The following is a 13661-nucleotide window of genomic DNA, read 5'->3' on the forward strand; positions in this document are numbered from 1 at the left end:
TTTTTTTTTTTTTTTTTTTTTTTCCTAAAATCTTTTGATATTATTTATGCTAAATTAATTTTTTTTAAAAAAAAAACTTACTTTCATCTCAAAAATTATCCTTGGACTAAAAGAATCAGGATATTTTAACGGTTAATTTTGAATTTCAAAAATAATTTTTTTTAGAAAGTTTAAAAATATTATTTATCACGTCTAAAAAATATTTATGATTAACATTTAAAAAAATATTTAGAGATAATTTATGAGTTATTGATACATAAATATGATTCATAATTTATCGCAATAATTATTTTAAATCTCTTTTACAGAGAATTAATGTTACTTTTAAAATTTCATAAGTTTTTTTTTTAATAAATATTAACTATAAAAGTAATTTTTTTAAACGTATTTTTTAATTAACCACTTTAATAATTTAAGAGTATTTTTTAAATAATACTGACTATTTTCCTCCGGACTTGTAGGCGTATTTTTTTTAGATTTTTTTTTTTTATTTAGAAGATTACTAAAAAAATTAAAATTTGAAGTTATTTTTAAGACGGATTACAAAATTTATAAATATTTTTACTGATTAACTTATTATTTAAAATGATATACCAATTGATTTGGTAATTAATTGTAACCATCTTTTTTAAATGAAATAAATGATAATAACAAGTATAATTATAAATAATTACACGTATACATTTTATTAATCAATTAATTTTTTTTATAACAAAATTGATGAATAAAACATATTCATATTTATTATTAAAATAATATAATTATAGGATCCACCAAACTATAAAATTTATAGATATATTAACATTTAATTGAAACTTGCAAGGAAGGCACTAATATTCCCTTTTTTTTATTATTATTAATATGATTTTTTTACGCATATTAATAATATTGTAATATTAATAGAATTTTTACGTTTATTAATGAATATATTTACCACTTATATGATATTATTTATTTACTATTTTTATTCTATTATAAAATAATTGCTCTAATATTAACGGAGCCTGCAAAATAATTATGAAATAGACCTAACAAAAATGAGTATGCAAATAATTATGGATAGAAAGCAAAACTATATTAACAATAAATTTAGATTTGTTCGGTTCTATCATTCATATTTATAAATTAAAAAATTCTTATTTAAAATAATAATGTAAATTTTATTTTTATAGATTAATTAGAAAAAAAATACATTACAATAAAATTACTATTTTGAATATTATTTTGAAACATGCTCTAGTTTAGGTTTTATTCAAAACACATATCGAAATACGTAAAAAAAAAAATTTATTTATTTACGCTTGTTATCAATAATAATAATAGAAAAAAATAGTTTAATAATTTGAGTCAAAATTTAGTGAATATAAGATAAATAAATAATTATCTATATTTTTATTTTATGATTATATTATTTATTAAATATTACCTAATTCATTGTTCTTTTACGGTTATAGGCATTTTGATCTATTTGCCCCATGAATTTTAGGACTCAAAATTTCCAACAATATTTTTAAAATTATATTTTATGTTTTTTAAATTTTAAATTATTATATTTTAATCCTTATTTTTAACTTTCATATTTATACCATTTTTAATTTATTTTAGTAATTTTTGTTCTTTATCTCTATTTTACTTTTAACAGGGTATAAAAAATATTAAGAGGCAAAATATATAAAACCGAAATACATCACATTCATACCAAAAATTGGAATAATTGCCCCAACATTCATCTACATTCCTCGAGACCGAATTCTATTTCAAAACTGTAAATCTTGGGTAAGTTACCTACTTCTTAAATTGATTTTAAAAGAGAATACTATTTTCCAGACGAAAACAGGTCCTTTTAGGATTCGTCCTTGTTACTTACTTCATAGAATAATTCATAAGAGATCACGTATGCAGAACATGAAGTTTCTACAATTCAATCATCGAAAAAGAGTGTGTACGAGTAAAAAAATCAAAATTGTTTCGGTACTAAAGTTCAAAAACTAAAATAGTTGTTCAAAGACAAAAAAATATATAAATCTATCCATCTGTCTATATATATATATATATATATTAAATTTTCCATTCACAATAAAAACTCCACAGAAGAGAAATGGTAATGAACATATAATCTTCAATAACAATAGCAAGTTCTTAAGCACAACAGCTATAAACACCGTACAAAGAGAAAAAAGAAAAAGGGAAAAAAGAAAAAAAGAAGAAGAAAGCAGAGTAAAAGGAAGGTGAATGAAGCAAATGGCCAGTGATAAAGAAAGCTCACATTTTGGAGGCAGATAATGAAACTTTCTTAATAGCACCTGCAATCTCTTCAGCATTTGCATCCCCATTAACGAATGTCACCAGTGGGCTCTCACCTGGAACTATGTCATCTCTTGCATAGCTTCCTGATGTCCTCAGCAGATCTTCCGACCCCTTGCTCGTCATTCCTTTCATGATTATCGTCTTGTGAGTCCCCGCTATCATCTCTTCGTAGTCGGTGTCCCCTTCCTCCCCGAGAAATACGTACATGTTCGAAAGGTTTAGTCTCCATCGCACGAAAAGATACCTATAGTTGATACCGAAAGAACAAAGTTGAGATTTATAATATCATTTCGCACAAGAAAGAGCACAAGTTTAGAACTTGTTATGGAGTGAAGAATTCATGTGTTGTTAAACCTGAGAGCCTGAGCTCTTGATGCAAGCAACGGAACGATTTGCATTCGAGTCGACGTTCGGCAATACATTGGATGGCACCGAAGCCCACGCATCCGGAGTTTCTGCCTCAAATCATCAACTTTCATTGCCTGAAAAGGACCAAAAGAAAATGAATCTGTTCATGTGATCTCAAGTAAAGCTGCATATGTTGCAATTTGAAGATGTTAGCCTTGGCCTACCTTACTGGGATTCTTTATTAAGTAAGAGATGCAATGTGCATTACTTGATGTTCTATCCTCCTGAACCGGACTACGAAATTTGTCCGAATCGTCCTCAGATGCATTCAGTAACTTAAGAATCGTTTTCCTCAAACCGTCGCATCCCCAACGATAATCGATATGCGTTGCGTAATCTGGATCAGGGTATAGTTTTCCATCTTCTTCATAAGAACCTGGATAGTAGACCTCACTGCCACTGCTGCAGATCAAGGCATCAAACTCGTTTAGTTGGATCTTTCCCGACCTTAAGAATTCTGTGGTCTCTGCTAATGGCATTGCTGTCGATAGAGCAAAACCCGAAGCACGTGCAACTTGAGTGTCGAGATTACCAGCTTTAATAATCTCCTGCAATATCTTGATCATCTTCTTTTCTGGAGCACCATTGCTGTCATAGCAGTCAAGTGCTATAACGATCAACCTGCGACGTCGTCTCAAAACCGGATACTTTCCAGGGATATTCTCCAGCATTTTATTCCCCTTTTCGACGTCTGCCTGTTCGTTCCCCGACCTCTTTATCTTGTTCAAAACTCGCTTCACTTGGTCCTGCAAATCAGGGTCATCAATGGATGCAGCTACATCGACCGAGGCATTCAGCGATGTTTTTTCTCCATCAACCGAAAGTCTAAGCGACATATCTTGTACATCCTTAAGAGAATCATTGAAGGATTCCTCTGTGGATATTTCGTCGCCCGGGGTGATGGTTTGCCACTGCGGGTGCCTCATTCGACAGGCTGCCACTCGAGTCATGTACGTGCGGCAATGCGCTGGCCAGGAGAACAGGTGTATGTTCTTCAAACCATTTTTCCTACAGTCATTCCACAAGTTCTTCTCTGATAGTAATTTCAGCAAAGCATCAGAAATTGCTTGCTGATCATGAGGATCAACAAGAAGACCATTGTGTAGGGCCTATAATCACAAAAACAAGTTCATATGGTTACTCAGATCAGATCGTATAAGTAACAGTATGAGTTCATGATAAAGATTTGAGATCAGGTTTTCTTTACTTCGTGAATGTCAACCGGTCCGCCGTTCTTAGTTGCCACCATCGGGAGCCCGTGTGCGGCAGCCTACGTTAATTCAAAGGCATCAATCCAACAAAAATCATCTAATACATTTAATGATACCAGAGAAAAGAAAATCAACCTCAATCAAGGTAAGTCCGAACGGTTCGACCAGTGCTGGATTAATGAAAACACCCTAGCATCGTTTCGAAAAACAAGTTATTAATGTCACAGTTATGGTATGATTATGGATGCTAATGTAGATTAATGATCTCGAATAAACCTTTGTTTTTGCTGCGAGTCGATATATGTCTGGAACATCGGATTGCTTATGATGTTTCGGATATGCAACTTGACCGTATAGATCATATTTATCGATAAACTTTATAACTGTTGTGAGCACGCTAGCATTACCAGCCGACATCTCGTCAATATCTTCCCTATTTCCCATGATCAGCGTCTAATAAGGAGAAAACTCATGATTTAACAGAAGGCATTTATCATATCATTCATAACTTACACATGTTATTGCAAAATCCTACTTACTAGATTAGCAAGTTCTCTCAATGGACGACACTCTCCAAAGGCTTTCAAGAGTGTCGTTATATTCTTCTTCGGGTCTGGCCTCGACAATGCCAATATCATCGGTTTATGGGGGTTTGTAAGAAAACGCATCACCTATACAATTACATAACTTGAGAGGAGAACTAATAATGTAATGTAAGATAGTTGAATAAGAGTGATAAAGGGGGAAAAAGATCAAAATTGGACACTTACATCAGACCATATCGTCGGAATAGCTTTCAGAGAGGACCCATCGCTAAGTAGTGTCAACTCGCCATCATCAGGGGCATCTTCAGTAACCACGACATTGCTGAAATCCATGCCGGGAGGAATGACCTGCAAAGAACTTCGGTCTTGAGTTCTTCATTAGAATGTCCAAATAAAGTAACATATTGCAAGAATCTACCATTTACATTTCTACTTATGGTTAACTTGGCAATAAAAGACAAGGAAACTGTAAAACTTACCACCATCCTCGGCATGTATCGACCATGGGAAACGACTCCACGTCGAGCACGTGCACGTAATACCTTCTCGAGTTTGACATCAAATCCATCATAAAGTCCCCATTGCTCTTCGATCTCCTGTTTGGTGCTTGTAATCACAAGTTCTGCAGCATCAAGAGAAAGCTCTTCTGCTTCAATCCTCCTCATTATCTTATAGTTTGAATTAATATCTTCTTTCGATTGGCGTCCCTGCTTAAGAAGCTGTTCGAGCTTGTTTCTTCCAAGCGAGTGTCCCGTCAGCACCATCGGAACATTCAAAGCACCTGAGAGAAGAGCAGCGCTATCCCCAGCATCGGCATAATGTCCATGGATGACATATGGCCAAACAGGCTGACCACCACCAATTTGGTCACCTAAAGCTTTGGACATATTAAGAACATGAGCTAAAGCTCCATCTACAAACTCTTGGATATGGGGCCACAGTAATTCTTTTTGGAGATACTTATCCCGTGGACCGAACGGAATCCTTACAATATACGCTCCACTGCTTTCTCCGATATCACCTTCCCCATCTCCCGTTCCTGCACTTAGCATCTCCGTTGGCTCACCATAGCTCCAATCAACTTCGGGTGACAAGATCTGCCTCGTAAAAAGGTCCACCCTGTATACCCCTGGCATTTGTGCTAGAGCACGAGAAAGCTCTACAACATACTTGACCTGAAAACGTTTTATTTTAAGATAGAAACACCATTTAGGACCAGATCAGATAACAAAAATCTAACTACTAACTAATATTCTTCTAACGACATCGGTCCACACCTGTCCACCAGTGTCAGAATCACAACCAAGCTCCATGTTATGTCCCCGAACCAAACCGTGCAAGCTGCCACGAAGATCAACAAGAATATTGAAGGATTAAACATAGAGTTCAGTCATTTAGGTGCATTATTGAATTAGAAAAATAGGTACCTGATAAGAATAATATAAAGTTTCCTTTCACTTTTATCTTCTTCTTCTGACCAAACTTCCGAGTTGGAAATAGTCCTCTGGAGCGGAACCTTCGAGGTCTCGCTCTGCGCGGCCTCGTTTTGCACCGTTTCACCCACGGGGTCCCCCTTTTCTCCTTCTGATAAGTCTTCTGACATTTCTTCTGTTACATCCATCCGTCCTAGTTCCCGCTCCAATCTCCATTTCGTTAACCGTTGAAGCTCCTCCCATTCCAACTGCACACAAAAACTTTGAGTGCACCAAGTAATAATCCACAAATTATTTCCTTTTCAACAGAAGAAAATACCATAATTTTTATCGTAATACTAGCTCGAGATAAACGTGGCGAGTGAAGAGGCCACTCACACTCTTACTTGCAAGTTCACATATACATCAAATACCAAAATGTAAAACAGATTTAAGCTTCCATAAACATCCAGATCATTATCGGAATGCAGTGAACAAAATCTGAATTCACATATCTCAACGTATTAAGATTCTTATATCAATTTTAAACATATAATTATTGTTTAATATTATATATAGTTCATAGCCTTTTATCATGAAAATCATAAGTTCAAACATTTCTTAGTTTTTATCTTTTTGTCTTTGCACTTTGAGTTATAAGTTCAAACATTAATTCTATTACCGCCCATATTTCATTCACATCTATCTATCTATCTATATATATATAGATCGATCGTGACTTGCTTGTTATATTTTCAAAGTATAAGGACTAAATAGATACAAATAAAAAAATACACAGCTTAAAACATTATTAAAACCAAAATCAAAATCAGGTTTAAATCCTCACTCTAGCCTCCTACGATTTCTGCTCGGTTTAAATTTGGTTTCCTACTATTTAAAAAAATTTCAATCTAGTCCTCAGGGTTTGCTTAAATTACCAAATTGAAAAATCACTATTAGCATCTAAGAACTAAGCCAGTGCCAAAAGAATTTCGGACAATTTTTTTTTTTTTTTTATATCTCTACAAAATTAAAGGGCAAAATCTTGTTTGTTTTTCTTTTTTTTTCCATATAATTTTTAAAATCTAATTAAATTAGTTCCCAATTGCCTCCCTCATCCCTTCTTATCTAGCAAGACTAGAGACATTCAAACGATTCAACGAAATTCTATAGATCCGTTATTTATTATTGTTATTATTTTGTGCGTTAATTTCAGATGAACATATAGAACAAATTGAAACTATGAAGTTTGAACTAAATTTATATTATTATTATTATTATTATTATGTTCATACCAATATATATAATACGACAAGGAAGGGGAAAAAAGAAAAAGAAAAAAAAGCTTAGCGTTTAGAGAATCAGGTTGTGTGGACGTCGTCCATTTCTGGAAGATTCTCAGCAGAAAAAAATGAGTAGCAACGGACGGTGCAATACAGAGTCAGACACAGTTAGAACAAAAGTTCCGAATCGTATAATCAAACGATCCGAAAGCTTCAGAATCACATCAATGGCAGCAAAAAACAATAAAAGAACGAACAAATCCACAAATCTTCCTAACAGCGATAAAATAATCATCATAACAAAGAACCGAAAACACGGAACGATTGAAAGAAAAAAAGAGGCAGAATCGAAGAACCTGTTTCTTCTTGCGAGTGAGATGCCAAATCCGCCAACACATATTCTCGAGCCTGGAGCTCCGTTCGCGCGTATTGCGAGTGGCGACGACCTTCAGCCATGTCCGATGAAGGTCCGATTCATCGACGCCGCTGACGACTTCCTCGACGAAGTATTTCGTCGGATTGAAATGACCTCTGTCGCTCAAATTCGCCGGCGTCGGCTTCTGTTCTTCAATGGCGGAAGCACCAGTATCCAATATCGCTTCCAAATAGCCATTTATCCACTCGTTCCCAGCCATTTCTGATCAAATCGCCTCTTGGAAGTTGAAACAAAAATTCAGTAATTCTAACAGTAGTCAAACGCCATAACATGCATATTCCCCCAAAATCGCTCGCGCACTCACTGAAATTTTGAAATTCTAAAATTCTAAAATCCACTTGGAACAAATTGAAAAGTTACAACGGTTTCATCCAATTATCAAATCTGTAGTTCTTGTAAAACAGTGGAATTAAAACTTGTTTTTCGTGTTGAAAGAAATGCAAGGGAGATTGAAGAGTGTGAGATGAAAAAGGAGGGTCACGTGTCGGCGGTTCCGGCGGAGGTGGAGAGAGCGAGTTGTGAGAATTTCACCACTTCCGTAGCTGTCCGCCTCTCGATGCAAACACCCTGCTTTCGCTAATATTTATAGCTTCAATTCTAAGTACAGGTATGCAACAATGAAAATATCACTAAAATTTAATAAATAAATAAATTAATATTTTTATTTATTTACATATTTGATTTAAATAAATAAAAATTGATTGGTGACTTTACTTAAAATTAAATTGTGCTAAAATAAACACATTTAAATTTATTATTATTTTTTAAAAATAATTGTGATTACACCATTTAATTATATAAAAGAGAGTTTTATTTGACTAATAATTTACTTTTATTAAAAATAAATAATTTAATAAGAATTATTTGAGTAAAAAAATTGACAAACATTTAGTACATTTAGAAGATGTTTTTAAATGAAATAATAACTTAAATATTTTTTTTTAAATCTAAAAAATCATATTAAGAATATAACCAAAATTATTGGTTATATATAAATAATATATTTAATTAATATCTAAATTAATTTTAATTCGGGTCAATAAATTGTATTTGGGTTCAGTGTTTTAAATTATTTAAATGTTTTTTAAAATTAAAAAAAAGAAAAAATATACTATAATATTAATTATTTTTAAAAATGTGTTATATGCGCTAATAAAACTCACAATTTTAATCCATAAATTATAATTATATTTTATGGGTCTTTAATTTAGATACCCATTACTAAAATTTGGAGATTAATTTTATTTATTTTTTTAAAAAAAATTATGTGCAAAATCAATTTATTTGATATAAATTTTCTTTATACTTTTTTTAAAATTGTGTTATTAAATATTACTTCCTCTCACAAATTTTTTATATCTATTATTATTATTATTATTATTATTATTATTATTATTATTATTATTATTATTATTATTATTATTATTATTATTGGTAAAAAAAATCTATTTCATTTTTATTTATCAACTCAACCCAATATTTCGAGATTGGGACGAGATTATATTTTGCGCAAAATTATAATTTCAGCCCACACCACTTTTATATATATTAAAAATAAATCAATTAATTTTGAAACTCTAATTATAATATTTAAATGTATATGGATTTTTTTTAATGGTCGAAACTATATTATAATATTAAATTTTAAATCTTTACAAATTATATTAGTATAGGTCAGAGTTATGAAAATTTTAATTTAACTATTTTTAAAACATAATAAATTGGTAAAATATAATAAATCAGTAAAAATTAATTACTATGAACTTCATTAACTTTTCCATATAAATTTTGTGGCTATTAAATTTTTAAGTGAAGAAATTGAATTATTATTTATTCCATTTATGATGTCAATATGCAGATATTTATCCTCATTATTCTTAATATTAAACAATTTTTTCTATTAAAAAAAACTTAATTTCCTCTATTTTTTACTCACTTTTGGTAATGTAAATCTATATAACTTTATTTTTCATTATATAAAAATTTATTAACCATATCTTAATTCAAGATTTCTTCCTAAATTTTAATCATTCAAATTCCAAAAATTTATGTCAAATTATTTAAAAATCTGTAAATTTTATTATTATTATTATTTTAATTTATATTTTAATCTACCATTACAAAATCTAATAATGAAACTTGATTTATTTATTTATTATTTATTATTTTTTACTTTTTCTAATTACACAAACTTATTAATTAATGAGATACATGAGTTATTTGAGTGGGTATTTAAGAGTTTTTTTAGCGTTTTTTAAATTTTCCCATTAATTCACGTAATTTGACTCCACCCGCTCTCTCTTGGCTCAACCTTATCTTTACTCGGGGTCAAAGTTTCTCAATACAACGTTGTATTGTTATCTTGGTTCTTAATCAACATGACCTATGTCGAGACGTTATCTCAAATCAAAGGGTGTCGGTCGGCCATCGCAGCTCACTCGACGATGTTATCGAGAATGAGTCCACGTGTCGTTCAGAATCTCAAGACATCCCAAAACGTTAATCCATCCGGGTTCTATCGAGTCATTGACTCTCCCATGTCCATGTCATGTCATTTATGAATACCGTACCGGATAGAGTGTGCAAAATCCAACATCTAATACTCGGGCTAGGGCGCAATACTGGCACACCCATGTCACCCAATATTGTCTTTGAAAGATCCATTTCAAAAAAAGTGGCCCGAGATACTCATCTCGGAACGCTAGCCCTCACTATGACTCATGCATGTGCTACAGAGTAGCTTGCTTAGGTCATAGGACTCGATGAAGGCAATAAGTGTCACAATCGATGTTCTTCAAATTTGCTAATTTCAATCACCTCAACACAAACATACGTATCAAACATATATTTAGACTTTTTATCCTTGAAATGTACAATCTACCATATATTAAAACCTAAAAATTTACTGCAGTAACAAATAAATTTTCAAGCGTAATCATACTAGCATTAATGCATTAGATTCCATCAAGACTCTACAATTAAACGTGTTCGGGTAACAATAGTATCAACTTAGGTGGTCACTTGAGAAGTACTCGTGTTGCACCTCGTCTTAGAGCCAATTCGAACATAGTTCAGTGGATACAACATCAATTTCCATTCTCTCGCACCACATCAATTATTGAGCTCAGGAAAAAAAAAAAAAAAACTAATGACAATTACACCTAACTAGATTCGTCGAGATCCAGGTACGGTAACCATTGGATTCCATCAAGACTCTACGAGTAAACGTGTTCGGATAACAGTAATACCAACTTAGAGGGTCACTTGGAAGTACTTGTGTTGCACCTCGACTTAGAGCCAATTCGAGCACAGTTCAGTGGAAACAACATGAATTTCCATTCTCAAAATGAACAAATATTCGGAGTACATCCATTCTTGAGCTCATGACAACTATACCTAACTAGATTCGTCGAGATTCGGGTACGATAACCGACCACTCTCGAAACAAAACAAAACCCTAAAAGAGAAAGCATTATTATTCTATTCTTGAGTTAGGCCTTACACGTGTAGCATTTACAACCGCTCAAAGGCCAAACCTTTTTTTTTTTGTATTTATTCTTTTTTAAAACGAAAAAGAAAACTCTCTTTTTTACATGAAATTGTTTTATATATAAATTTAAGACACTTTATTTTTTATTCTTATTTATTGCAAAACCCCACAACTCATAACTTTGATTTTAAAAGGAAATGGCACAAATAAAAATGAAAAAGCTTATTATTAAATTTAACTAAAAAAGATTCCTTTTTTTTTTTCGTTAAATTACATTTTGTTGATTTAAATATATATTTGTGTTTAAAAAAAGTTTTGGTAATTTGTCGAAACTTTTGGACTATATTTATTTTTAGTTTTTGTCACATCTTCAAAATTTAATTAAATTAAATCATTTTTTTAATACTTTCTGATTGGATAATTGAAGTGATGCTACGAGAAAATTTTAAAATATAATTTTTAAAAAACAATTATTTAAATTAAAAAAAAATGAAATTACTCATTCACCCATGATCTCAGTTTGAAACGGACCAAACTCACGGACCATTTGCAAATATTGTCTGCATTGGTGCGTTATATATCAGTCTCACAGCTTTAAAACGTATATTCTTGGGGAGCAGAAAAAGGCTATTTTTAAAAAAATAAAATAAAATTTAAGATTTTTTTTTTAATATATTAATTTAAAGAACAAGAAAAGAAAAAGGAATCCGTGAATCATTAAATCCATTTTATTTTTAAAAAGAAAAAAAAAAAGATTTTCAAGACGGTCCCAAAAGTGATACCGGAACATAATAAATACGGTAGCGAATTCAACCAACTTAGACTCTCATACACCGAAGAATATGTGGTTGAAGTAAGCCAATCCAATAAAGGAGTTATCGGAATCAACCAAACTTTATCTTCAATCCCTTCCCCAATTGGGTTGTGTGTTGGACGTAATGTTCTATATTGATTTAGAGAGGGACAAAAGATGTTGTACATCACCGTCTAAAGCGGACAATATCTGCTAAAACCTACGCAGTTTGGTACTTGAGGATTCTATTGACATGACTAAGTTAATGACATAACTCTGATACCATGTCGAATCAGGAACCCTTACAATGATATAATATTATCTACTTTGAGCAGGAGCACTCATATACCAATAGATATATATTTCTTATTTATAAACTCCTTCATATGTTGAAAGTGGAGAATATCGTACCGTTACAGAAATATGCGGAGATTTGTTGTCGTTACGAAATGGTAGTATAGCCATGTTCTCGACTTAGCCGTAAGGTAGAGTCCTTCGATTTCGAACAAAGAAATTGATGAGTCTAGAAAAGAGAGGTACACAACCGTACTCTGTTGGAAGATCACATTTGGATTGGTACAAGCATTTTGGATAAAACTAAAACCAAATCAATAAGAACTCAGGTCGAAAGAGGAGAATATTATATTATTGTAGAAATATAGGAAGATTTGTGACGGAAACCTATCTATGGTTCTTAATGCACCATATCATCACAATAAATATGTTTTGGTGTTTTTCTCGAGCGCACATGAATGCCCTCTCATTTCGTCTCATTCTAATAGGTTTGCATTCTTATTCTATGTTCCTAGAGAGGTCCATTTTACTTGCAGGGTCGGGGCCTTGAGGAACCTGTCCGAACGAGTGGGGATTCCCTGTTTAGATGGAGAATGGAGGAGGGAGTGATGACCATTTTTTTCCTTTTAGATAAATGGGGCTGGGGACGAGATTATATTCCCCGCCCTCGCCCCCGCCCCGTTAAAAATAATAATAATAATAATAAAGAATATATATATAATTTTGAGACTTTAATTATAATTTTTTTAATGGTTAATAATATTAAAATTTGAATTTTAAAAATTATGTTACACAAATTTCACAAAGTTCTACCATTCATAGTAACATTATATGGCTTTCAGGCCCAAAGTATAGCCTTCAATGCTCCAAGCCCAACACATTTCTTTTTAACTTTTTTTTATTTTTTATTTTTTATATTTTTTATGAGTTTCACAACCATCGTGGCAACCACAAACCATTCTCATCCTATGACAAAAAGAGAAAAAAAAAGGTGTTCTTACCTTTCTCGAGTTAATCCCGCCCCTCTCCGACCCTCCCGAATGCTGGAGGAACATTCATCAACTAAAGCAAAACCGACTCATTCGCTTACTCGTCCTTGTATGTGACAGGAGTGTGGATCCCAGTCAGTTTCGGAGGAGAACGAAACATTTCTTTACAAGGAAGTGGAAACCTCTCCCTGGTTTTCCCAGCAACATGTTTTAAAAACCTTGAAGGGAAGCTCAAAAGAGAAAGCAGAACAATATCTGCTCGCACTGGGCTTAGGTCGTTACAAATGGTATCAAAGCCAGACACCGAGCTATGTGCCAGTGAGGACGCTGGGACCCAAAGGGGTGGATGTGATATTCCACATCCGTTGGGAAGAAGAACGAAACATTCTTTACAAGGGTGTGGAAACCTCTCCCTAGCATACGCGTTTCAAAAACCTTGAAGGAAAGCTCAAGGAGGACAATTTCTGCTAATGGTGGGTTTCAGGCAAGCTCA

At 32.5% G+C, this 13661-nt stretch overlaps 1 protein-coding gene across 2 annotated transcripts; it reads right to left on the reverse strand.

Moving 5' to 3' along the window:
- Nucleotides 1-2089: 2089 nt before the first annotated feature.
- LOC111464322 (probable sucrose-phosphate synthase 2) lies at nt 2090-8169 on the reverse strand. 2 transcript variants are annotated; one of them, XM_023108473.1, is made up of 12 exons: nt 7523-8169; nt 5899-6152; nt 5749-5812; nt 4951-5646; nt 4697-4819; nt 4466-4597; nt 4203-4379; nt 4062-4115; nt 3923-3985; nt 2880-3824; nt 2662-2789; nt 2090-2551 (listed from the first exon to the last, which is right to left on the reverse strand). In XM_023108473.1, the coding sequence occupies exons 1-12, from the start codon at nt 7799-7801 to the stop codon at nt 2263-2265; spliced, it is 3204 nt and encodes a 1067-aa protein (XP_022964241.1). In that variant the 5' UTR covers nt 7802-8169; the 3' UTR covers nt 2090-2262. The 2 variants fall into 2 exon arrangements, with proteins under 2 accessions (XP_022964241.1, XP_022964242.1); XM_023108474.1 differs by having other exon boundaries at nt 5899-6165; nt 7523-7628.
- Nucleotides 8170-13661: the final 5492 nt, after the last annotated feature.

Source organism: Cucurbita moschata, unplaced genomic scaffold, assembly GCF_002738365.1.
Source record: "Cucurbita moschata cultivar Rifu unplaced genomic scaffold, Cmos_1.0 Cmo_Scf00030, whole genome shotgun sequence".
In the NCBI taxonomy this organism is placed as follows: domain Eukaryota; kingdom Viridiplantae; phylum Streptophyta; class Magnoliopsida; order Cucurbitales; family Cucurbitaceae; genus Cucurbita; species Cucurbita moschata.